General features: G+C 37.3%; 2 protein-coding genes across 4 annotated transcripts in view; both read right to left on the reverse strand.

Moving 5' to 3' along the window:
- The window catches only part of LOC147835938 (uncharacterized), a 939,756-nt gene that overhangs the window by 159,352 nt on the left and 752,926 nt on the right, over nt 1-27,478 (reverse strand). The window lies entirely within an intron of this gene.
- On the reverse strand, nt 1,273-27,114 carry e2f8 (E2F transcription factor 8). 3 transcript variants are annotated; one of them, NR_199875.1, is given in 15 exon segments: nt 1,273-2,023; nt 4,049-4,374; nt 7,726-7,858; nt 7,941-8,255; nt 10,235-10,329; nt 13,832-14,273; nt 14,351-14,435; nt 17,730-17,933; nt 18,045-18,182; nt 19,825-19,986; nt 21,942-22,253; nt 22,801-22,957; nt 25,411-25,662; nt 25,767-25,854; nt 26,862-27,114. NR_199875.1 is itself a non-coding variant. In NM_001347691.3 (14 exon segments), coding segments are annotated over 13 exon segments (2,754 nt in total). In that variant the 5' UTR covers nt 25,848-25,854; nt 26,862-27,114; the 3' UTR covers nt 1,273-1,876.

The following is a 27,478-nucleotide window of genomic DNA, read 5'->3' on the forward strand; positions in this document are numbered from 1 at the left end:
TGTGTTTGGAGTAGCACTGGATCCGAAATCTGAACGACTGAAGCTTTTTACAAACACAACTTTCCTTTGTGTTTTGTAAGTTAACATACAAAAAGTATGAACTCTTCTGTTAAAAGGGTCTCAGAATTTTGGTTTCTGGTAGGTTTTTATCAGATCTATGCACATGGTGAAGTATGTCTTACTGCAACATTCCCTGAAGTAAGAAATGTCTATACATTTATATTATACTAAAATAAAATCCAAAAGGCAATTTCAACACCTTTTGAAGACTTTTTAAAGACCTCAGAATATTTTAAGACCTCATTGCCACTTCAAGTTCTGCTCAGTATTAAACCTTTAGCTTAATGAACAGTTGTAGTTAAATAAATCAATATAGCACAACTGTGCAATAGAACTCAGATAAGATCGGAAGAAACAAAGCTTGAGAGAATAAGTGACGCGATTGTTTTCAGCGACAAGTTTAAACTTGTCTTTCGCCAACCAGGAATATGCAAACATACATTTTTCTGTCTGTTTCGCTACATGTGGAGAGCGTCACATCACCTTCCCGCATTTGTCACAAAACATGTGAAATCATCCGCATGAAGGAGCTAGGCCTGACATGACCCAGCCCAAACCAATCTCGTGGATCGAGCACGCCGTTATTAATCTAAGGAGGAAAATAAATATATTTGGAATATTTTTGGAGTCAAACACTTTGGACAACGCTTGAACAAAGGACCTTGTAAAAACAGGATTAAGACTTTTTAATACCTTTTAAGGGTCTTAATTTTCTCATTAATTTAACTTTTAATACTTTTTAAGACCCCATGGACACCCTGTTTAAACATACTAGCAGCATGCTAATTCATACTAAATTTATGCTAACAACATGCTAGTTTATACTACAACCATGCTAGCAACATGCTAATTCATACTAGAACCATGTTATAAACATGCTAATTTATTCTAGAAAACATGCTAACCTACATGTACTTATAACTGTTTCAAACTTCTTAAACTACTTCAGTTATTTAAACTTTAAAACTGCTTCAAACTTTCAGGCTAGGTTTTCTCAAGCCACAATAAAGTTTATCTGTGAACGCTACTTTTCTAGTTTTAAACTCTTTCACAAATATTTTAAACCAGAGCTACAATGAAGCTGTAAGGAATACACCACACAAAAAAATACACAAAGTCTAACCGAAGAAACTTTTAGGCGATTAATGTACTATGGACAGATTCAACCACAGAATATTTAATCAAAATAAATAAATAAAAATGAAACAAACGTAGAGCACATTCATTTATTTTTAATGCATAGTAATCAGATTGTAAATGCAGTTCAAATAAACGCTGTGCATATAGTAATATCCCTAAATTTCATTAACATAAAATACATCTACAATATTTTAACACCCTCCGTCTAACATTTCTCATTTTAATACATCATAACAATAACGTTATGGCAATTTATTATACTGTGGTACTTTAACACTTTCTCAACTATAATAAAACACAAATTTGGCAATTCTTAGAATCCCTGAAATTCGATTTCCACTTAACATTTCATACAGATTTACACCAATTTTTAAAATTCGGTCTATTTTTTTTTTTTTCCATTTTAAACTCTACATTTACAGCATAGTAAAAAGCGTCGCCCGAATTGTGCTTTTGTTTTGTAAATAAACCCTTAAACTATCTTCCTGAGAAATAGTGTAGCACCATGTTTGTTTTCCTCAGTCAAGAACCACAGATTGATACAAAGTAATGCAGAGACCCTACAGTAAAATAACAATATGAAAATGCGAAACATACAAACACTCAAATGACGAAAACACACACACACACACACACACAATGGCTCAATGAGTACAGTGGTCTTTTTAGCAGCATCTCAGATCTCCTCGGGGCTCACGTCCAGCTTTCTCTGAGGGATGTAGATCTTTTTGGGAGCTGTGGTGTTTACAGTAGGGAACGAGACGGGTGTGTGAAAGAAACTCTGCTGGAAAGCTTGACCGCCTTTAGGTGTGGTAACTAAAGCCTGCAGGAGAGAGCAAATATGCAGATTACTGTCTTAAACAACAAAGAACGGTCCGTCACACAAACTCAGAGGGGCTGCAAGAAATTAGCATGGAAATTACTTGAAAAAAATAAGAAACTAAATGTTTTACTCCAGCCTTTGGTGTCAGGAGTCTTCAGTGGGAAACATGTATTTGAAAATTGTGATATATGTCTTTGTGACTCAATTGTTCATCATTATGGTGGCTTGGGAAAGCAACATACTGTTATACTACAAAAACGTATAATTCTTCCGTCTTCTTCTTCTTAGACTATTTTAAAAACCCATCTCCTCCTAGACCGTTCATACTACAACCACTAAACTAACTCCAAACCTCAAAACTATATTGAATTAAGTGGCTATATCTATTCTAACTGATCTGACTTTTGGTTTTCCCAAAACTGACCCGGAAATTTCAGAAAAGTCTTATTGACCTAACATTGGACCAAACTTTGTGACCTTGTAACTTTTCACCAGACTGTCATAAAGATTTAAGGTTGGGCTCATTAAACTCAGACTACCAATCTGCCAATCCCTGATGATCTTTCAACTTACTAGCCATACCCTAGCAATCATTTACGGCACCCTAGTAACTGTCCTATAGACTTCCATTGTAAAAAAACTGCCATTGACTTTACATGGACATACTAACAACATACCAATTCATACTAGCAATATACTAATGACCAAACAACCACCTAACAACCACTCAGAACACCCTAGCAACCACCTAACAACTCCTTAGCAACCACTCAGAACACCTTACCAACCACCTAGCAAAACATTAGCAACCACTCTAAACACCCTAGCTACCACCTAGCAACGTTTTAGTACCCACATAAAACACCCTAGCAACAACTTGCAACTGCCTAGCAACACCTTAGCAATCACCTAGCAACACCTTAACAACTACCCGGAACACCCTAACAACCGCCTAGCAACCACTCAGAACACCTTGGCAAATGCCTAACAACAGCGTAACCTCGTAACTTTGCACCAGACTGTCCTAAAGTCTTAATGTTGGGCTCATTTAACTCAGACTACCAATCACTGATGACTTTCAGATTACTAGCCACACCCCAGCAACCAATTACAGCACGCTAGCAACTGTCCCATAGACTTTCATTGTAAAAACTGCCATTGACTTTATATTGGAAATACTAACAACATACCAATTCATACTAAAAATATACTAATTATACTAGAAACATACTAACATACTAGCAACACGCTAGTTTATACTAGAAACATGCTAGCAACATGCTAATTAATACTAGAACCATGCTAACAACATGGTAATTTATGCTAGAAACATGCTAGCGGCATGCTAATTCATACTAGAACCATGCTAACAACATGTTAATTTATGCTAGAAACATGCTAATTCATACTAGAGCCATGGTAATTTGTTAGCGAGTGCCAAGCAACCACTCAGAACACCTTAGCAATGGCCTAGCAACCACTTACAACACCCTAGCAACACCTTAATAAATACTCAAAACACCTTAGCAACATCTTAGCAACCACCAAGCAACGCCTTATCAACCACTCAGAACACCCTAGCAACCATCTAGCAACAAACATGCCAATCCATACTAGAAACATGCTAACCTATATGTAGTTATCTCTGCTAACTTCTTCAAACATTTTAAAAACACTTTACATTTCTCATTTTATAAACTGCTTCAAACTTTCAGACTAGACTTTCTCATGACACCATAAAAGTTTTGAACTTCACTTTTCTAGTTAAGTATTATTCAACAACACAAATAACTGAATTTCCATGTAATTTCCTATAATGAACAGGAAAAAAACTGTTGTGGTGCTGTTGTACTTTAACAGGGGTGCAAACATGATATTCGAAAAAGGTAATTGGAGAAATGAAGCAGGCTTTTTAATTAACAAGCAAAATGCATGACGTATCCCACATTGTCATGTAAATAGCCTCTGTAAATTTATCATGGCGATACCTCTTTGTTTTGATATGTTTGTTGACATTGGCTGTACCTGTGGTATGCTGATAAGGGTGACGGGCTGTCCGTGTATTGAGGTTTGCTGCAGTGCTCGGGCTGGTGACATGGGTTTCACGAAGATCATGCCCTGGTGAGGAAGCCCTGGGTGAGGGGACTGGAGCGAGCTGCTCTGCTCAGGAGTGTGTGGGTTTGGTGTAACACTGCCAGGAATGAGGCCCAGATTCTGCAGGGTGAAGTTGAGAATAGCAGGACTTGGGCTGTGGATGCGATGTCCGTGAGAAGGGAAGGGGGAGATGGGCGGTATCCGGTGAAGAGGGAGTCGGGTCGGGGTGACTTCTTGAGGAAAAGCTGGTCTGGAACCTTGAAAAGAAGAGATATGAAGAATTGTAAATCTTTCATCAAAAAGCCATTTTTGTGAAGTTTATTTCTAAACTAATTTCAAGAGGATCATGTGCTTATGATTGTTTGCAGCTGGTCCCGCATTATTCAGTTTATGATTCACCAATCAGACGAAGCCACTATTAGGGCTGCATCAAAGAATCGATTAAATTGATAAAAATCGATTACTAAAGGTGTTGGCATCTAATTTCATAATCGTTTCGTTGTGTTGCGCGACACGGTGACGTTTAAAAAACTTTAGTGCGGAGCGAACACAGCCTCTCTCGCGCACTGATAGAGTTCGGCACCTCATAGACAGGGATGAGGAGGAAAGGAGTTCAACAGCAGGGTCCTACTTCTGTTCTGTTTAAAGTGAGTTCCTGGTGCTGATGTTTTAATCGTTATCCAGCTTGACAGGCATGACAAGTTAGCGTTAGCTCTAGGGATGCACCGAAATGAAATTCTTGGCCGAAGCCGAATAATAATGAATTGCTTGGCCGAAGGCCGAATACCGAATGCGGTGTTTTGCATTTTTTTCCATTTAGTTCGCCAATTTTTTCACCATTACAATAATTAAACAGTAAAAATTATCTTTTAACTATTTTGTGTTGCTTTTCAGAGAAATAAATCAAATAACAAAAATACAATTTCAAAAATATTTATTTAACACTGAACATTTTTTTAACATTCCAGCAGATAATATACAAACAAAGCACAATATAACTTAAAATAAATAAATTTATTTATCCGTAGTACGAGCCCGTTTACTCTCTGCGCTGTTTTCATCTCCTGCGCTGTGCATCACCTGACCGTCCGTCTCCAACACCTAGCGGCTTTCCCAAGTCCAACTCGGCCTGGATCATTTCTCGTGTGCGCAGCTTTTTGCCCATATCCAAGTAATGATCTTTATATCGCGGATCAAGCACAGTCGCGATGAAGTACAGGTGTTCTGAGTCCGCCTGACTAAATCGTGCCCTGACAGCTTCTAAGAGCGCACTTTTAGCTGTTTTCACTCCGTGGTCCTACTGGTTTGTTTAAAAGACGCTTTAGTGCTGCAAGTAAATGTATGACGTCTGCCACAGATGAGCTTATCTCTCTTGTTATCTGCTCAAAGGGGGCGAGAAGACAGAGAACGTTCCTCTGGACAATTCAGCAGAACAGTGTCTGAAAAACGGCCGTTTTTGCCTCTTTCTCTTACACTTTAAAGCGCTTCCACACTGCTGACATGTTTGCTGCATAAAGCGCGCGCCTCTCACTCTACGCGGGTTACTATTTGATCGCGTCATTAAAAACGTCATTGTTCGGCAAAATTTATTCGGCCTTTTTGCTTATTCGGCCGAACACCGAAAGGGCTTTTTTGACTATTTTCGGCCGAATAATTTCGGTTGCCGAATATTCGGTGCATCCCTAGTTAGCTCGTTTACCTTTAGATCGGCAACTGAGAAATTCAAACTGAGCTTTGGCGCAGTGTCTGGCCAGAGCAGAGCTCTCAGTAAGGGACTGTCGGTTTCATTTTTTTTTTCGAAAACAAAACTACCTTAACCCTGCTGAGAAAGACGTGTCTTCTTATCACAATTATGCAGCGTTTTAACCGCCTAATGCCTTATTTATGTTTTCAGACATGTAAATACACACACGCACTAGTAAAATAAAACATCTAGAGTTTGTAAAACACACAAGGAGATCTAACAATCCATTTAAATATAATTTTATAATTTGCTGATGTGTTTTATTCATATCAGATACACATGGTGAAAGTAACTAAAGTTGAATCTACTCTTCTCTAAGTTCACCAGCCACTTACTTGCATGTATTTGGGAAGTAACTGGTGAATTTACGTGCTATATTCTGCGTGTTCTGCTTTTTATGAATGAGGCAAACATGCGGCCGCAAGTAAATGTGGCGACGGCCATCTCATGTTATAGATCATGATCACTTACACGTTTATGTGAACTGATAAAACTTTTGTTTGAGATTATATCTCATTAAGATTATTTTTCTTACCCAGTTCACAAATAATTTAACTTGTTTTAAGCAAACAATCACTTAATTTTGAGGTGTTTTTTTTTTTCAGAAAACAAGACAAAATTTCTAAAGCTATTTCATGTGTCTAGTATGTATCTTGATTTTAAAATATTTGGATTAAAAACAGGACAAAACTACTTAGGTTTTTATTTTATTATTTTTGCATTATTATTATTATTATAACAGCTCTGGGATGAGCTTTTGTGAATAAACTGTTGGAAATGAATGCTTTTTATTATCCGATTCATTAATTAAATGAAAAAATAATCAACAGATGAATTAATTAAATTATTAAAATAATCGTTAGTTGCAGCCCTAGCCACTTTAAATACCCTAACTTCCATATAACAGTCATCTTCGTTTCATACAATCTGCCCTTCCACCCCTACTCCTCCTCCTTTCCTAGACGGGTGGCATGGTAGCCCAGTGGTTAGCACTGTTGCCTCACAGCAAGAACATCATTGTGTACCAAACTCTGGAACTCTCTACCACGCTCCCTCCTCTCTGATAATAATATATCTGAATTCAAACCCTTACTTAAGACTCACTTATTTCTGAATGCTTCGCTTCTGATCTGCCAAACTGACCACTTAATCTGATCCACCACTACTCTGCTCAAATGTCTCTTAGGTCTTGTTTGTGTAATTCCAGTTTGTTATATTTGACCTCATGTATGTTTGTTTATCTTTTTGTTGCACTCCTTGTAAAGTGTCCTTGAGCTCTAGAAAGGCGCTATATAAATAAAAAATATTATTATTATCATTGGTTCTAGTCCTTACTAAGATCGGAGAGAACTCTGCCCGGAGTTTACACATTCTCCCCGTGCTCACATGGGTTTCCCCCGGTTTCCTCCCACGGTCCAAAAACATGCAACTTAAGTTAATTGACTAAACCATATCAGCACCATAGACATGCTCCTAGTAAGTAGTTATGTCTTAACAGCAATCACTATCTGTTCATTAGCTACTACTGCAGGGGAGTTCTCGAGATCTACATGAGCTCAAACTCCTCTCTTGCCTTTCAAAAGGGATGTTGAGCTCAGGGCTCTCTCCCGGGACAGCATGCCAAACAAGCTTTATATTAAATCATCAGCTAAGTGTGAACTCTTGAAGTTCTGGGTAAGGGGGTTAGACATGTCTGCTTGTACTTTTGTTTTATACTATTTTAGTTATTAAAATAAAAAAATAAAAATGGTGTTATTCTGGCCTAAACCCATCTCTGAAGAGATTCCCACTAAAAATAAATGTACCCTGTGATGAAGAAAACATGTTTTTTTTTTAACAAGAGCCTCTTTGATCACTAGCATACCTGCTGTTGGTGTGTGATAGATGTTGTATGTTGGTGTGGAGGCTTTGGAGCTTTCATTGGAGCACTGCGGTTCTCTGAAGTTCACAATGGACTGCTGGGAGATGGGAATCAAATAACCCGCGGGGATCAATGTCTAATGGGAACAAGAACAATTAGTCAAAGGTCTGTCTCATGATCTCAGCAAGATGCATACATATGTGTGGTGTTCTTCCTACCTCTGTGTGTATGGGTCCAGATGGCAGCACCATGTCCTGAAAGGGAGCGCTGAGCTTCTGAGGCTGTGAATGTGGTTGTCTTACAGGGGTCAGTCCTGCCTCATTGTCTGAGGTCTGGCTCTTCTCCTCCTTCTCTAGAAAGGTCTCCAGGCTGTGCTCCAGAGATGCTGTGCTGGTTTGTACCGTTGGCTGGCTTTCAGAGGGTTTGGAGAACTCCAGATGAAGAGCTCTTGCGGAAGGGCGGTTGGAGGTCAAAGCTCCTCTACGGGCCTTCAGACGTGCTTGTAGAATCTCACACAGCTTTGGAGAAACGCTCTGAAATGAAACACCAGAAGGCTGGAACGGTTAGTGCAAGTAGTATCAATATATAAAATGAAGGTGCTGAATGGTTAACTTGAGATTTAAGGTCATGGTTTTTTAATGGCAGTTCAAATGCTTAATTTATGTACAAAAGTAATAGTTAATAGTATAAAATATATTTATGTAAACAGTATTCACAAATATACACGTTTTATATTTTCCTCTATTTGAGTTATTTTCATTTTAATCGAAAGGTTCTGTGAAGAGATTTTTTTATTTTTTATTTGACAATCTGAACTTAAACATGAAGACAGGGCGGGAAATAGTAGCTCCTCCACTTTATAAAAAAACAGCCAGTAGCATTTTTTTTTATTACAGCTCAGCCAGTGAGAGTGGTTGAGCTCAAGCACACCAAATGAGAAGCGTATTGAAGAGGGCGGGGCATATCAGACACTAGAGCATTTGATTGGTCAGAAGATTTGATGAGAAAGTAAAGTTTGATGTGACATGACAAAAATTGTCGATCTAATTAGGCGGAAGGAATAAACTGCAAGCTTTGGATGTGTAGATCAGTTTTATATCTTGTAAATGCTAATTTTGCTAAATGCTAAGTTTTGGAGCACACTAGTTTACATGTATATCACTAAAACTAGCATCCTGATATTAACATATAAAAAACTTCATTTTAATTTCAAGGAACTGTTGGAGAAAGGAATATTATTTTTGTCTCCTTTTCATTAGTTTTTCTCTGTGGCTTTGCTGCACTTCTCACAACACAATTTACATTTGCACAAAAGTTCATGCATTTCTTAAAACAATTAGTCATTTGTGCACATCCTAGTAGCAGTTTCTCATTCCTTCCAACAAATTGCAGATACTTTTGGACATGCATCAATTGCTTTCATACAACTCTCTGCTATTTATAACATTATCATTTGCTTATGTCATGTCAGTCAAAATTAACTAAACTTGTAAATGCTGAATAGTCACTCCATATGAAACTAATAGTCCACATTTCATTACTTGAGTCATTACAGACAAAAATGTTGAACTAGTTGTCAAAATCTGTCTAGCAAATTATATATATATATATATATATATATATATATATATATATATAAAATTAAATCTTTATTTTTTTGATAATGTCTTCTAAATTGTACAATTTCATGAATGATTACAGACCTGTGTATGTTGTAGGTTCAGCTCCAATATGTACTGCAAAATTGTTTACAGTTGTGCACAGTTCAACCCAAAGGAAGCTTATGCTTGTTGTAAATAAGGGTGCATTTATTCTTTTGCACAATGCTGTGAATAAATTAGAATTGCAACGAGCAAATGCAGTAAACATGTGAAACATACATATTCAGTGTCTTGTACTCAGATACCTCACTAAATGCAGTGATGTCTAACTTTGCTGTAGTTTTCAAATGGCTGTGCAAATAGTATATAGTGCTGTCTTGAGCATTTTCAGGAAGTGTCACCAAAATCTGACTTTTTTTTTGCATTGAAAAAATGTCCAGAGCAAACTGTCATAATAAAAACATGACAAAGCCATTTGACTATCTTGTTCATAAACAATGGTGTCAGGACTTTTCATTTTGATGACACAGACACTTTGATTGACATCAATACTTGCTTTTGAGGAATGAACTATCCATTTTGAGCATGTGACGCACTTTTGCAGGTTATCAGCTAGGTTTTGCAGTTTGTACTAATTGTTTTGAGAAATGCATTAACTGTTGTGCAGAAATGCACTAGTGTTGTGAGAAATGCACCAAAGCGACTGAGAAAAACTGTAAACAATTGTATTTGTATTGCTTAAGGTGAAATACAGGGTGGGCCATTTATATGGTGTGCTTGGTTTTAACGTAAATTTATTCTTTCATGAGTTATTTACAAGCCCTCTCACATTTACTAATATGCCACAAACAGGACGTTAATATCACCAACCATTCCCATTTTATTAAGGTGTATCCATATAAATGGCTCACCCTGTATATTAACCAAACTGCTTCTCTTGAGTTTGATTATACTGATGAAGCATTTCTGCAGAAGTAGATGAAGTTTTGCTCTGCAGTGAAACTTCCTGTGAGCAGAGCAGAGATGGGTTGAAAATGAACAGAATTTGCAGTGGAGAAGTCTTGTGCTTTTGACGTTGGGCAGAGAATTAGTACAAAAAGAGGACGTATGTATGGGTGCGGCCTATGGAGGACTGGAGAATGAATGATAAGTGACTCATTTCACTAAACTCCACCTGTTAATATCAGTTGCGTATAAAAGCGCGAATCAGGAAATGAAAGTTGTTAGGCACCTCCTGAACATGATTGTTGCATTGGGGACACAGAAATTCTGTGAATCGAATTTTCCAGTTGTGCTTAATAAATTACTAATCCTTTTGACATTGATCTCCGCCTCCTGAGTTTATATTGAACACGCAGGGAATTTTAGAGCAATACTCCAACAGGACCTTTAAGTATAAATGAGAAGCATTACTTTGCAACTAGCTAATTTTATATATATAAATATACTAGGGATGTAACGGTATCAGAATTTTACGGTACGGTAATACCTCGGTATGAATGTCACGGTACGGTATTTAATGAATCATTTACAGGAAAAAACAAAACTTATGAAAATACTCCAAAAAAGTGCCAAAAGTGTCAATGACATACAAATTAGCCATCTATCTGTAAGCTTTGAAACAGGAACTTCAATTTTAATAACAAAAAATTATTAAACCATGTAAAAAAAATAAAGTTTCAATTTAGTAGTGTTGAAAACTCATCACATTCAACATTTAATCACTCACTCACTTAGATAGAGATGGGTTTTAAGGAAAATTATCATATAACTATAATCTGGTAAAAGCTGGGATCTCTGGGCATTTACAATGTCCCCTGCAACAGAAAAAAAACCCTCTCATTTGGGACTGAGGTTTCTGGGACAGAGAGATATGACTTGGCCCAGGTTGACAGCAGTGGGTAACGTTGTGCATTGTCTTTCCCCGACTTGAGAGGACAAACCATGAGTGAGATAGAGGTCTCATGTCTGCATCAATCTGAACAGTGTGCTGTGTTTTTGCAGTCCCCATGACTGTTTTTAGTCGTATTCCTCAACTTGCAGGCATGTGCACACATTGGGCTCAACCTGTGCAGTGCACATGCCCTTTTTAGTCTTGGATAGAAAGTTCCCTTCCAAAATGATCAAAAGTGCCCCCGCGACGCGACAGACCCTCTGTCCCGCCCTTCAGTAGGCGCGCGACAACACCGCTCGAGTATGCGCGCTCAACCCCCCCTCCCCGCTTTACAGTACGCGCGCGACAACACCGCTATTCAGTACGCGCGCGACAACACAGCTGATCAGAACGCGCGCGACAACACAGCTGATCAGAACGCGCGCGACAACACCGCTATTCAGTACGTTCGCGACAACACAGCTGATCAGAACGTGCGCGACAACACCGCTATTCAGTACGCGTGCGGCGACAACACCCGCTTCAGGTTCGATCATCTCCAGCTCTTTTTGATCCCCGCTTCTAGCAGCACACTCCATTTCCGCATTACTGGATCTGTATCGATAACAGACCGCAAGGGATGATGGCCGAGCCTGGGCTGATGGGAATTGTAGTTTCCGCTACCTCCCGTTCGCTTCATTCGCCTGATCAAATTTTCTCAGAAGACCTATAGTTTTACCGAGTCATGCGACTACGGTAATATCGAAAAAAATTAATATTGCGGTATGACGGTATTTACAATATCGTTACATCCCTAATATATACAGATGAAGTCAGAATTATTAGCCCCCCTGTATTATTAGCCTTCTGTTTATTTTTCCCACAATTTCTGTGTAACGGAGAGATTTTTTTCAACACATTTCTAAACATAATAGTTTTAATAACTCATTTCTAATAAATGATTTATTTTATCTTTTCCATGATGACAGTAAATAATATTTGACTAGATATTTTTCAAGACACTTCTATACAGCTTAAAGTGACATTTAAAAGCTTAACTAGCTTAATTAGGTTAACTAGGCAGGTTAGGGTAATTAGGCAAGTTATTGTATATCGATGGTTTGTTCTGTAGACTATCAAAAAATATATAGCTTAAAGTGGCTAATAATTTTGGGAGGCTAATAATTCTGACTTTAACTGTATGTATGTGTACATTTATATATCAGTGCTTTCCACACATAGACTTTACTTAAGCGAGCCGCCCAGGTATATTAACGGCCACCCAAGTATATTAAATGAGACTTTTTTTATTACTATTATTGTCATTCTTTTACACTTTTTTTTTATACGCCCAATATAACCAAACATCGATTGATTAAGTAGTGGAAAATCTTCTCTCGTTTATCTGTTTTGTTCTGTGTGTGCGCGACCTATCAACACTCCCACAGACACCCTCACATGCTCTGTAGAGCCACAGAGAACGCCTTTATGGGACTTAAAAATTTCCCCCGGCCGGAGTTTCTAAATCTCCAAAAATTTTCGGGATTTGACTTTTGCTTTCCAAAGCTGTCGTTATTCATTTATATGCGTTTTTGCATTACCTTTTTACTTAACTACTTTCGCTTGGCGAGAACGAGAGGAACATAAAATGACTACTAAATGACTTTGAAAACACTGACTGCAAAATAGATGTAAACCATTAATAACCATTAATAACATTAATCAATGTATTTGCCTTATTTAAATAATTTACATGTTTTAATCTTGCAATTATTATCATTTTTAGAGATATTGTCTGTTTTTATTCCTTTTTTCTGTCATTTATCAATTGCTGATTATTTTACCAATTTGATGATGTCAATATATTACATAGGCTATTTTATATACATATCTAAAATGCTTTTAAGTTTATTTTGAACTTGAGCGGGAGAAGCAGATTTTACCTCAGTGGGTGCACATGGCTGAATAGCATATAAAGTGATGAATAGCATATAAGTAAGGAAAATAGTGATTTTCAGTTTTTTTGTTTATTTTTTTGCACTTTATCCAATTGAAAAAGAAACCATTTAAAACAGTGTCATAATAAAATTTTTGTTAAAAAATTACATTTTATTTTGTTTGTAGCATATAGTTAACTATTTATGTGATTTGGGTACAAGGTGTTTCAATCCGGCTACCACCACAAGTATATTTCAAACCTGTAGGAAGCACTGAATATTTATATGACAATAACCTATTATTTGCCACAAGTAAAATTACTGAACCTACACATGGGAAACTGTGAAGATTGCTCATTTTAGAAAAAAATTTCAGATGGTAGGTTTTTGCATCTAAACTCTTTATATATACACATGCAATCACACACACACACACACACACACACACACACATATATAAATATCTAATTTCTAATATCTGTTTATCTAACTTAATACAATATACACAAACATTTCTTCCCAGATAAAAACAAGAAATATAACAAGCTAAAATAATTTAATTTTGCTAAATAAATAAAAATATGTTATGGATTAGTCATTGAAATATAAACTAAATTATCTCTCTATAAGTACATATTGATGTGCGTGTAAATATATCACCATGATCTACTAAACAAGTGAATACATCACTGCCTCACCTTTGGCTCTGTCCTCTGCATTTTGGATGGACTTCCCACGGAGCTCTTTTCTCCACTTGCCCGTTTAAGGTTCACAGGACTTGTCTGCTCTTTACCATACGATGACGACTGGTTTGTCTGGTTATTGCTAGTCAAAGTAGCCGGAGATGTCTTTGCATTTGCGCCAACTGGACTCTCGAATGTCATTGAACGGACAGCCAGGCTGGTGGGCTGTGGTCTGAGAGACGTTGGGTGCATGTAAACGGCATACGGCCCACCAGTCTGGTGCTGAGGTATCAGAAGTGGGATGATCGGGGAACATTTTGTGGGAAGGTATGAAACTGCTCCTGCTGGCAGAACTGGGATCTGCATCCCTGGAGGCCCATGGTTACTAGCAGATGTGGATTCAGGCTGTTTAGATGACTGTGAAGAGTCTGTCACCGCATTGTTAGGTCGACCATCTCTGTAAGCCAAATCCATAGGTGTTACTTCTGAAATAGGTGATTTTTGGTCAAAGAAACAAATGCAATGTTTACTTACGCTGACTGTTCATCGAGGTGCTTTTTGCAGATAGCTGCCAGATGGGCCATTTTGGTAGTATAGAAATCACTGTCTGCAGAATCACCTATAGGAAAAAAAATAGGGTATGAGTTTCTTGTTGCAGTAAGAGTCTAGTGATGTTAAAGTCCGCATGAACTGGATGTTGTAACAGACTTTTATTTCAGTATGTTTTCCAAATGAAACGGAATATTGAGTAGAGGGCAGAGTTTTAGTTGTGCTCCTCTCCTCTTTCACACAACAAACTAAGGCCCCCGTTTACACTAATACGTTTTACACAGAAGTTTTTGATCCCCGAAAATGGAGCGTTTTGCAACACTGAAGAGGCCGTTTTTGTTTTAAAATGCTGCTGCTCCATGTCAGTGTGGATGGGGGGAAAACTGAGGCCTAGCTGCTGATTGGTGCTTTTTCTCAATATTAAGTGCACAAAGTTCTGTATTGCACTCTTTCCTTGTAAGTTAAGACTTCGCAAGTTTGATATGGAAAACAAACTCCCAAGAACAACTCGGGTAAGTCTTCAAAGGGAACAGTGTACTTTATCACGTCAATCGCATCCCCCTAGCCACGTTGTCTTAAAAATAAAAACATGCTTTAAGGAACTGCCTATATTCATTTTAATATGAACAACTTAACAGACACCAAAAATGTTAAGGCATCATGTAGCTACATATTTATATGACTGTCATCTTCACTGTATGCCTATTTCTAACACAATGGAGTGTACACACACACACACACACACACACACACACACACACACACACACACACACACACACACACACACACAACAGTTCTGTCTGGTTCTCAAATCTGATTGGCTGATAGTCGTGCAATATTCTGCAATATCAGAACTCCTACAGCCTCTTTACCCTTTGTGTATAACTCTGCCCACATACAGCCAGCAAAAAGCAGACACTACAGATCTAAAGTTTAAAAGATGCACGCTCAACTGTTTAACTGTCAGCTTATGATTTGAATCCAATGTGGAAGAAAGTAGTTCCTCATACAAAAGGGTTCTTGAGACTCTCCATGTTTGATTTTGTTTTTATATACACAATTATGCCGTCAAACTGTTGTGTAAACGCAATCTCACACTTGTAGCAGTGTGAACTAAGCCTCCCACCAGTGCCGATATACAGCTATATCGCACTGCTACGAGTGTGATATTGCTCATATATATATATATATATATATATATATATATATATATATATATATATATATTTATATATATATATATATATATATATAGTTATATATATATATAGTTATACATACACATACACACACATATATGCTGACTTGTAGCTCAACATTATTATAACAACAACATTATTATAACAAGTAAAAACAGCTATGCCACTATATTTTTTATAAAATACAAATAAATCATGGTGACTTTAAGGTACATTTCCTGCTATTAACAAAAATATTAACTAAGGCTTTTAACTTCATAAACTACTAACTAGCTGCTTAATTATAGGTAATAGGGTACTAAATGGGTTTAAGTATTGCAGGGATGTCCAAAGCAAGCTAAACTTAGCAGGACACCGGCCCTCCAGGAACAAGTTTGGACACCCCTGAAGAATTGGGTAGGATTAGAGATTTAGTATAAGATCATATTTTATAAGTAGAAATAGATAGCCAATATCTAAACAATAAGCTAGTAACATACCAGCACTTAATAATGAGAATTAGTACTTTATTGGTGTTACCAAAATCTTTTAATATCTACTACACTTGATAAACTTAATGCAGGGCTCGAAATTGCGACCATTTTGGTCGCATATGCGCCCGAAAATTAATCGATGCGACTTCATAATATATTTGGGCGCATTAGTGCGACCTGTTTTGATTTTTTTTTAAAAACGTGCTAAATCGCTCTTCCCTGCCGCTATATTGGTTCATATTAGCTGTCAATCACTCAAGGCTTTTCACTGTTAGATGACAGGGAGGGAGCTTTTATGTCCACGGGAAATGCAAACGGCTAAAGTGTAAAAACTTAAAGCACACAGGTTTGCAAAGTGCAAACCCCACCTAAAGTTGAGACGCAGATGAGAGCGATCATGACACGTGGTGAATATTGATCCGCCAGCTGAGATCAATCGAGTACGTGCTTTTCGGAGAAGGTGGTCGAATCTCGATGCGTTGCATTCACTGCGTGTTCAGCGCAAATGTCCGCTAAAAGTCAAATCTAATACTGTATTATCGCCAAAGAAGCTCGCCTTTACTAAGTTTACACTGAAACTGCGTCTCATAACAAACAGCGGTATTGCGCTGGTGCTCAACCTGCTCATAAATTGGGTCAGCTGACTCGCCTGCTTTTCCACAAACACAGAAAAATGAAAATCAGCTCAGACGGAACATTTAAATTGACACAAACTGAAACCAAAACTTTTAAAGAGTGATAGAAGTGAGACTTTACTTACTTTCTTTTGCCTATTCTTTCATGAGATGTATATATATATTTTTTTTAGTTACTGATGACTGTTTTGCAGCTTTCAGCCTTGAATTTAATATTTTATTATAATCTTTTGTTTGTTTTGCAGCTGAAATATTATTTATTAAACTGACATGCATATATATGCTGTTTAGCAGTACAAAATAAATATTTCTTACTGCAATGCTTCATTTTTGTTCGATGCAAACTATACATTTATTTTTCAGAAAGTAACAGACTTTTTATAGCAGATAACTTACATTCAAGCACATTCAAGGCAGCATGATGATGAGAAATGTAATTCATTGTTACTATTATTGTCATTTTCATCATCATTAATATTCTAGAATTATTAGACATACACATTTTGGAATTATTGCACACAAATATCAATGTCATCTCAGCATTAATTATAGTTGTTTCTGTTTTTTGTTAGTCCTAATTGATGTTGTTTTAAAATACAATATCTCCCTTAAAATACAATTTGCAGCGGTGCTCAATCATTTTTGGTGGGTGCTCCTAAATTTTTTCTGGTGCTCCTAAATTTTTGAAGTTGGGAGCACCGGTGCTACCAAGTAAAAAAGTTAATTTCGAGCCCTGTAATGCATTATAATATGTCTTTTTTTTAACGAACAAAAATCTTACCAACCACCACCATGTTTATATAAGACTTTGCTTCTGTTCTCAATTTAGTAGACATTGCATTTAGTTGCAACCCAAAGCTCATCAAAATAATCGCGTTTACAGTATGTGGTCAGATTTCAGACAGTCAAGTTGGGATGCAAACGTAAGACTGGTACTATTAATAGCGATTGACCAAACAACCATTCAAAGTCTGAAGTAGAAAATCCCTACAGAAAACAGATGACGGTCAGACAGCTGATGGCTTGCTTACAATGAAATGACAAAAATAGCTCACCTGTCATTTTAATAGGACTAGAAGGCGCAGAGTTGATTTTCCTGCGGTCATCCTGAATGCTCTTAACCAGCTTGACTAGAGAATGATGGCGGGTAAAACCTCGCTTTGTTCCAGGGGAGGAAAACAGATTTTTAGCACAGTTTTCAACAGAGGAACGAGACTCGAGAGGCTTTGGTGCTGAGGATGTAGTGGAGATCTCCAGATCTGTTAAACAAACAAATATACAAAGTAAACACAAGCTTTAAAATAAACATTGAAGTCTGAATAGGATTATGAACAGGTCAGATTTCATGTGAAACATGCTTTAATGCTTACCCTTTGGAGATGGTATGTCTTCTGGCCCAGTCCATTTGAAAGCAGGCTTTCTTCCTTTATCTTCAGTCACGTGCACTTTCTTAATCAGCTCTAGGCTGCTCAAAACATTCGCAATGTCATAAAGTCTACGGATCTTGGCTGCAAACAGAAAGTTCAGTAATCAGTTTTCATTTTACTCAAAAAAAGATTTTGCTAAAAATGATGAGTAAAAATTAATTACGAGTCTTTGAACTCTGTCTTTAATCAAATATAAATCAGTGCTCTTCCAGGGTTTGGCGTTAGGACCAAAGTTTCTTAAATAACAAGCAGCAAAAATGGTCTGCACTCAATAATTTATTAGACAATAGAACAGGAGAAAAAAAATGTTTGGTTCAGTACTCTGTCTTTTCAGATGTTTGGGTATTTTTAAAACTGTATCTTCTTCTACATGGTTTCATTAGCTGCGTCCCAAATGGCACACTATACACTATGCACTCATGCACTATGTACTTATGCACTTACACACTCAACAGGATAGTATATGTATGTAGTGTCGTCCCAAATGGCACACTTATGTATTTTTACTAAGCGGAAATTCAAACCGTTTCCCTAATGACGTTTGACTGTTGCCAAATCAGTGAAATAAACGACTGAATTATCAAGTAATACCTGCCGTGAGTATTGCTGCATTCACCATCGGGAGGCGCTATAATCACTCTCATAGGAGAATTTTGCTTTCACCATCCAAAATAAATTAAGTTATTCAACATGTGCGTCCGATCGCTCCGCCCCTTCCGCTACGTAAGCAAACCTGCGGTCGTTGAGTGCGTGAAGTGTCCATCATTACACACTTCATTTTAGCGGCTAAATGAGTGCATCATCCGGGTAATTAAAGTGCACTTATTATTTTGAGAGTTTTCAATGTGAACACACTACTTACACTATTTATACTACAAAATGGCGTAAAATAGTGCATAAGTATGCGATTTGGGACGCAGCAACAGTTTGTCCGCACGACACCGGAGTATTGTGACTGAATCCAAAACTTTCTGAAAACTTCGGCCAGGGAGGAGATTTTCCAAAACTGTAGGTACCAGTGTAGTTGTGTGGACACTACAACCGTAGGTTTTGAGCAATTTCAATGCAAACGTCAACCTTGCCATTTATCAAAACAGTGAAACACTTTCTATTTTTTTTCATGTAGGCTTGTATTTTACAGTACTGCAAAAATACTTATGCTGGAACTGCTCATTTATAAAAAAATACCCGTGTACATGGGTTCAAGGGGTTTGCACACAGGATAAGCCGCTTGGCAACGCACACATGACAGTTGGAAGTATCGCACACCAGACGTGCACATTTGAATGTTATTTAATATGAAACTATTCACATGGTGCTTTGTAGCACGGCAGAAATATGAACCGAGCGGTGGATCCGGTGTGCGACCCCGTTTAGTCTAATTACATTCACATCCTAAGAATTACAATGAAAAAGTTAAACATCAAAAAGAAAGAAAGAAAAAAAATACTCCATCCCCCACCATGTTGTATATATATATTGTATAATATAAAAATAAACAAAACAAGACTGATAGATAGCCAAAATATTTGTTTTTCTTTTCTCTTGATGTACTGTCTAATGAATTGATTATGGACTATTTTTTGCTGCTTGACATTTATGAACTCTCTTTACAAAAGTACTTTCTTCAGCAGTTCTTACTTGATTATGCTCTTCTTGCAAGATTTGTATAGAAATGGATAACGTAAATTGTGTTGTTTATAAGCATGATAAAATCACTCACTTTTGAACTTGTTTTTGTCCTGGTCCACCACATGATCTTCACCGATTAGGATTTTGGCAGCTACATCCAGACTAACCACAGGAGGACTGGACACCAGGAACAACATGACAAACTTCTGACTCATCACTCGCAGAGATTTGTCTTTCCGACTGTTTGCAGAAGCTGCAGGTAAAAGCAGTTAATTAGCCTCATTAATAAACAAAGCAAAAAAAATCAGTTATCAACATACACACACATTGTGACGATTCTCCATGAACTTTCATAATACATTTATGTATATAAATTTATATATAAACAAACACAGTAGGTAACATTTAAAGTGGACAATTTTTTTCTTCTTCAAAATTGTCAAGAATGGATTGTTGAATAGTTTTAGGACAATTTGATGAAAGCTTCTGATCTACTTCAAAAACTTAGTGTTGACGACAAGCAATAGGAAACATGCAGAGCAATAGAAGATTTTCGGCTGCTTAATCGATTGCGACTGTTTGGCTTTCTTGGGTGGATACAAAAAAATACTATAAAAAGGGCATAATAATATTATTCATGTGTCACCACCAAATATAATTGAGAAGCCGGTAAATAATACCTGGGCGGCCTGCCCAAGTAAAGTCTGTGTAGGAAGCAATATAAGTCACATTACAGAATGTGACCATGTAATTTTGCATTTGATTATTCAATTTCTGTACATGAATACTGTTAGACTCCCCAAAAAACCAAAAAGCACTGTTTGTTTATTTTTGCTTGTAATTTATTATCATTTATGCAGATGCACTGCACAGAAATCTTTCCAAATAGAGCTATTCTAATCATTTGGTGAATTGATATTCATATCGCAGTAAAAAAATAATGCAATGTCAGACTCTGGGTTCTTACACCTTTTCCAATTTCAAATTCCAGCACTTTCAAGGTGCACTTTTATGCTTTTCCAGCACTTAACAACCACGGTAAATTATGTTTATACATGCTGTATGTACTTTTTCCTCATTTTAATCTATTGTGCTATTTTTAACAAACACACTATGACATTTTAACTTAAATTGTTGAATACTTTGGAGCATAGATTTATTGGGATAGTTCACCAAAAAAAAAAAAAAAAAAAAAAAAAAAAAGTTCAGCTATTCGATGATATATCTTTTTAAGTTTGCTCTCTACCTAAAGTTGATGTCTCAAAATATTACCTTACAGTCAGATTTTGTTTGGGTGTAGAACCAAAATTTTAAGACCATATCCATAATATTTCATGTGCACTGGTAATCAAAATTCATGTAACAAATTAAATCCTTATGAGTCTGAGAATAATTTTGCTGCAAATAATTAAACTTTTCTTATGTCAACTGTTTTGAAAATTAGCCACCAAATATGGAAACCATGGTTTGTAAGCTTTGTAAGCTGCTTGACTGACAACATTGTGATGATTAAATGAAAGACTAAAATCTCGTGCTTAAAATATGTGGCAAACGCCATTACCTGCAAACTCTGTCCTTTGGGCTTAACAGTGAATGGCTTTAGTCATTTTCATAGAGGACTTTGAACTACCGGAAGTCTTTGGGAAAAGTGTAAATGGTGGATTAACGTTCACCACATGATCACTGATCAGATGTGCCATTATTTGTAACTTTAGGTGGTTTCCATAACTAAATCTGTCAGTGGGGGCAAGGCAGTGGCGCAGTAGGTAGTGCTGTCGCCTCACAGCAAGAAGGTTGCTGGTTCGAACCTCGGCTCAGTTGGCGTTTCTGTGTGGAGTTTGCATGTTCTCCCTGCCTTAGCGTGGGTTTCCTCTGGGTGCTCCGGTTTCCCCCACAGTCCAAAGACATGGGTGAAATATCTGGCGCATATGCCACCAAAATGGTCGCAATTTCAAATTCAAGCAGGTTCAAGCACTTTGTGCAAAATCCAAGCACTTTTCTAATTTTAAAAACACTATTTTAGAAATCAAGCATTTTCCAGGATTTCCAGTATGAACCCTGCAGGCTTTTGCAATATCGCGCAGCCCTACTGATGATTTGATGAATCATTAGATAAATTAGCATAGAAACACAATCCAGTTCATGCAAGTATGTATGAGATGCGTAGACACTACTAGAGCCTAAAACTAAAATAAAACAAGTCGTTACCTGTTTTAGAATCCGCTCCTGGAAGATCCGCCAGCCCAGAGTCTCCGTCTACTTCAAAACTGGACATTTCTTCATTCTCCTTCTCCTCTCCATCCAAATCGAACTCTCTCTCTTCTCGCTCTTGACTCCTTTGTCGGATCTGCTGCATAAGCTGTTCATAGCGGTTCTCTTTTCCGGCCCGTTTCAGCACAGCAAGCGTCTGTGCAAGTTTTACTCGACCATGCCAAGTGTAGCGATTCTTTGCCAGCCGGCTGACCATGTTAAGGCTTTCAAGGACATTCATGATGTCGTAGATGCGACGTCTTTCCACGTCTGAGAGGAAAATGAGCAAGGATACAATTAGGATTGATGGAAAAAAAAATGTATTTCATGGGCCACATTTTATTTTTAGATACAACTTTCGCTATTAACAAACCCTTAACTATGAGTTTAAGCTTAATAAACTTATAATTTACTTATTATTAATAGTTATTAGGTACAATTTGTGTTTAGGTATAAGGTAGGATTAGGAATGTAGAATAAGATCATGCATAATATGTATTTAGGTACTAATAAGCAGCCAATATCTTATTTATAAGCAGGTAATAATCCACTAGTTCACTGTTTCCCAACTCTGTTCCCGAAGGCACACCAACAGTACATATTTTGGATGTCTCCCTTATCTGACCCATTAACATCAGGATTTGGAGTAGAGTTGATTCGGGTGTGTTTGATTAGGGAGAGGTTTAAAATGTGTACTGTTGATGTGGCTTCAGGAACAGGGTTGGGAAACACTGCACTAGTTAATAGTGAGAATAAGTCCCCTATATCAAAGTGATACCATTTCATGAATAAAATATCTGATCAGTGAGCAACTTACGCAGTTCTGCTGCCACATCATCAAGGCTGATACCGTTGTTTAGAGCAGGGTTGGGGTAGTTTGGGTACCTTGCAAGAAACTTGTAACACAACAAACCAAGGCTTTTGTCTTTACGGCTTATATGGAGCTTTTCTACTTCTTCCCCTTGCTCGGTCTCCTGTGTGACACGACAATAAAAATATAAACATATCAATATGTTATAGAATTACATAGGACACAGGTGTCAAACTCAGTTCCTGGGGCCAGTTGCACCAGCAGTAAGTAGATTAAAACATGGCCTAGTTATGACTAAGACACTAAGTTCCAATTAACGCACTACTAAATATTTTAGTGTTGCACCACTGAACTTAATTTAAACATAACGCTACGTTCAACTAAATATTCAGAGCAGCCTCCACCATGTATAACGGTAGAAAAGAGATGACAGCGAGATTAGTTTATATAGAGGAGCTTGTATATTTTATATATATTTTAGAATCATCTCCTTCTACTCACAGCCTCATTTTCCTTCCAAATCTCGCTTTTTTTTCGGTTTGTGAAAGAAAAGTTTAATTTTCTTTCAAGGAAGGTTTTGTGTTCATTGTATCCATCAACTAAATCGAGAATTTTATCATGACAGTTTTTATTCTCCCTGCTCTTTTCTCTTTCACGTGTAAGATATTTGTATATATATTAAAAGAAAGTTTAATGTTTTGATAACTTAGTATTTCGTGTGCAGTCTCACACGGAATCTACTAGCACAGATTTCCTTAGATTTTTTGCCCATCATTAATTCTGTTTAATTGAGTAAATGTGTGTAAAGCTGTATTTATTCAGTTTTTATTTCAGTAATACTATTGACTAATATGAAAATGTTCATCTGATTTATGCACAATGCAGTTTGTATAATTATATTTTCAGTTTTTGTATTAGATATATTATATGAAAGACTTGCTTTGTTTATCAAATAAAGTGAATTTAATTGCATTTGCATTTTAAACATTAAATAAAAGTTAAAAAGATATTATTTTTTATTTCATATATTAAGGTTTTTTTTATGATACTCCCAAAATAATTCCACAGAAATCTGCAGATTTTTACCAAAATTCTCAGCAGAAATGGCAAAAAAACGCAAGATTCTGTCTGGCCCTGGTCATGACTCGTGATGCGGGTATGTGCGTCTGTTATTAGTGACAGACTGTAAAGTACTATAAAAATGTAATTTATAATTTAATTTTCATGGGACGGTTATATAAAGACATGTTAGTTGCAGAATTTTAAAGCAGTCTAACAATTTAAACTGCATGGTCGAAACCAAACTTTGCAAGGCTGCGGCCCTCTAAGAACAGAGTTTCACATCCCTGACATAGGACAAATTACATGTAGAAGATTGTCAAATTATATTTCTGAAGTCTAAGGGTGCTTTCACACCAGTGAATCGATTAAGTTATTCCGAAACAGAGATTACAAATGATACATTGTTGCTCTTTGCTCTTGGAGCGGTTCGCTTTCACACTGCAAAGTTTCTAATCTTACCAAAAGAGCTAAAACGCGTCACGTGCGAGTAAACTCTCCTCACATTGGTCAGTGTCAGGGTTTATTTTGCAGCGTCCCGCTAAGCTGTCAGGAGAGATGGTGGTTTGGTGGTGATTGACAGGGTGCGCGCGCGCAGGTCTGAGGAAAGACACGGTGGGGAGGGGTCAGAAGGGTGCGCGACGATGCCTATTTGAGGACCGGGAGATCATCACTCGTTTGCGGGCATCCGGAGACTCGCGAAACTTCCGGCCCTACTCATAATTCTCTCTTCATATAGCCGTAAGCCTATTACATATCCATAAAACACTGTGATATAACCGCGCTCGGATCAGATCGCTTTTTCACTGCAATCGAACCGCTCCAGGGTTTGTTTCAATCGAGCCGAGACCACCTCATTCAAGCGATCTCGGAGTGATTACTTTGGAGCGGAACAGAGCGCGATTGCACTGTTCACATATGCCAATCGAACTGCGCTAACTGGGCAAACGAGATACGTTCCGAAACAAAAGTGTAGGTGTGAAAGCATCCTAATATGATAAAATTCTCAAACTGTGGTGCGTGTTCCACAAGTGGTACGCGGGCTTCCTTCTAGTGGTATGCAGAGGAATTAAATATGTCAATGTGTACATGCCACAAATATTTCAAAATTTATAAAAAATTAATAGCCTATAATAGCCTATATTTCTGAGGTCCAGGCAACATTTTCAGGTGTTGATAAATTGGCTACTATATGTTAATACTTTACATTTATGTACAGCACTTTTCTCTTTACCTTTAGCACATTTTAATTTAAATGTTGACGTTTTGAGTTTGTTTGTTTTTTTTTTTACATATAAGCACAGTACAGTGTTAACATTCAGACTGTTTAAAGTCACTGACAATAATAAATATTTTTAATGATAGGAATTAATCTGCCACGTTTTTAAACTATGCAGAACTGTAGCTGCTTTACTGGGCTTACTACGCCACTGTATTTCAATACTGCTTATTACAGTGGTACTTGGAGAGACTATTTTTTTTTCTGAGGTGGTACTTGATGAAAAAAGTTTGAGGACCACTGAACTACAACATTAATGAAATGACTTTTTCGGATACCTGTGAGTTCTCGGATTCGCTGCTGTCCACGGCACGTTCTTTCTCGCGGTTGCGGATCTCAGGACTGGCTGCACTGATAAGCATTTTTAGGTTGGAAGTGGGTGTCCAAGGGTCGCTTGAAGGTGCATCTAGGACCTTAGTAGGCGTTGTCAGGGGCCCCATGATTTTAAGGGTCTCCGGTAGTGCAGCTTCAGATGTTGAAGCTTTATTTGAGTTTTTTAGTGGCGTTTGTGGCTCCACAAAAACATGCCCCTGTTATATTGAAAACACATCATGTTGTATAACTATAATCACACTATTCATCAAGTCAATATTTTGCTCACAACAAAATGACCTGTTATGTTAAAATAACTCACCTTGTTATTTGTAGATGTTGCCTTTGATGGACTTAAAGATTTCTTGATTAATGTTTGACCTTCTGATAATGTACTGGACATTTTCCACCTAAACACACAACACATGAGGCAACGTTACGTTAATCAACGTTGACTAACATCATTTGTAACATTTATTACGTTTAACCAGTCCCACCGTTTTTTTACAGCATTATACATTGTTGGAGACAACATTGCGAAGATCAGTGTCAGTTATAAATTTTAACGCTTTGCTAAAAATTTATTTTATAACTCAACAGATGCAAATCAATACACGTAAATCAATAACAAATATTATGATTTGAAATAAGTGTTTATTATTTTGCGCTTAACAATAACTGACAAGCGTTCCATCGAATGGCGAAGGAGAACTTGTACGTAAACACGCCCCAAAATGGCAAAAGCCAATGAGAGCGACGCACAGAGGCGGAACCACAGCAGGTCCCGCGCGCCTCCTCACATTTTGAAATCTTGGCGCGGAATCTCGCAGATTGCGAAAGATTTAATCCGGAAGTTACCAACTTTATAACAACTTTGCGATATGAATTGCTTTCCTAGTTGATTGTCTTGCGTTCTAAACATTTCAACAGCATAATTAAACTGATACAAATATAAAAACCCGCTTGAGAAACAAATCACCGAGTACAAGCATAAGTACCTTATCTGCTGTTTAAAGCGTTTCAATAAGTCTATAAAACATACTTAGCGCTCAGGTATTAATCATATACATATATACAATCATATTTACCTCATGACTGCGATAATCTTAACTTAGAACACTGCAAAATGAGCGGTTTCACTGAGTTCGCGCGGGTTCAAAGCCAGAGAGCCAAATGCCGCCAGTCTGGTTTGTCCTAAAGTAAAACGAATGAACGAAATAGCAAACGCATTACAGCTTAAACGTGTGCTTTTGATTAAATTAGGTAACTAAAGCGGATATGTTAAGACAAAAAAGCCTGAAACCGGCTAATTCACATCTTACAGACTATGTACTTAGTCGTACATTATGTTCCGTCAGTCTCCATAAGAGTAAACCTACAAAACACGACTTAATAGAAAAAGCTAACAGTTACTCACCCTCGAAAAAGACAGATGTAGGACTCTCACATACTATTCGGCATCTGTCGAGCCAATAAAACAGTAAAAGCACCCCAGAGGTAAATATCACACGTATACAGTTCCAGTTCTCCAAGAATATTGCATCCAAACTCTCCTGTAAGTCACATTAAAGTAAACGTGAACAGATAAAAAGAAAAAACAAACTGGTTTCGGTGCATAGCTGAGAAAAAAGTTTCTATGGCCTTTTCTTAGTGAGTTAAAAAGTTTATTTGATCAGTTTGACCATTTGTCCCGCCTAGATACTGGACACAGCGCGCTTCAACCAGCTCCACCTCAACACGACTCTCAGCCAATCACAGCCGTAGGATCCTAGACGGGGGCGGGGTTAGACTTCCGGTTGGTACTACGACAGTAGGTCATGGGGTAAAAACTCAGTGAACCAAGTTCTTACGTGGTCTTGACTTGTACTCAGCTCAGTACATACAGCTGTTAATCAAGGCTCTCAAAAGAGAGAATTGATTTAATATTAAAGACATTATTGTTGAGTTTTTTTCGCCACATTTTTTTAAATCAGTCCTGGACAATAACACTCTACAAAGAGTTTTCATGTTTTCACGAGCTAAGTATGAACAACA

The sequence above is a fragment of the Danio rerio genome, chromosome 7 (genome assembly GCF_052040795.2).
Source record: "Danio rerio strain M-AB ecotype USA chromosome 7, GRCz13ab, whole genome shotgun sequence".
In the NCBI taxonomy this organism is placed as follows: domain Eukaryota; kingdom Metazoa; phylum Chordata; class Actinopteri; order Cypriniformes; family Danionidae; genus Danio; species Danio rerio.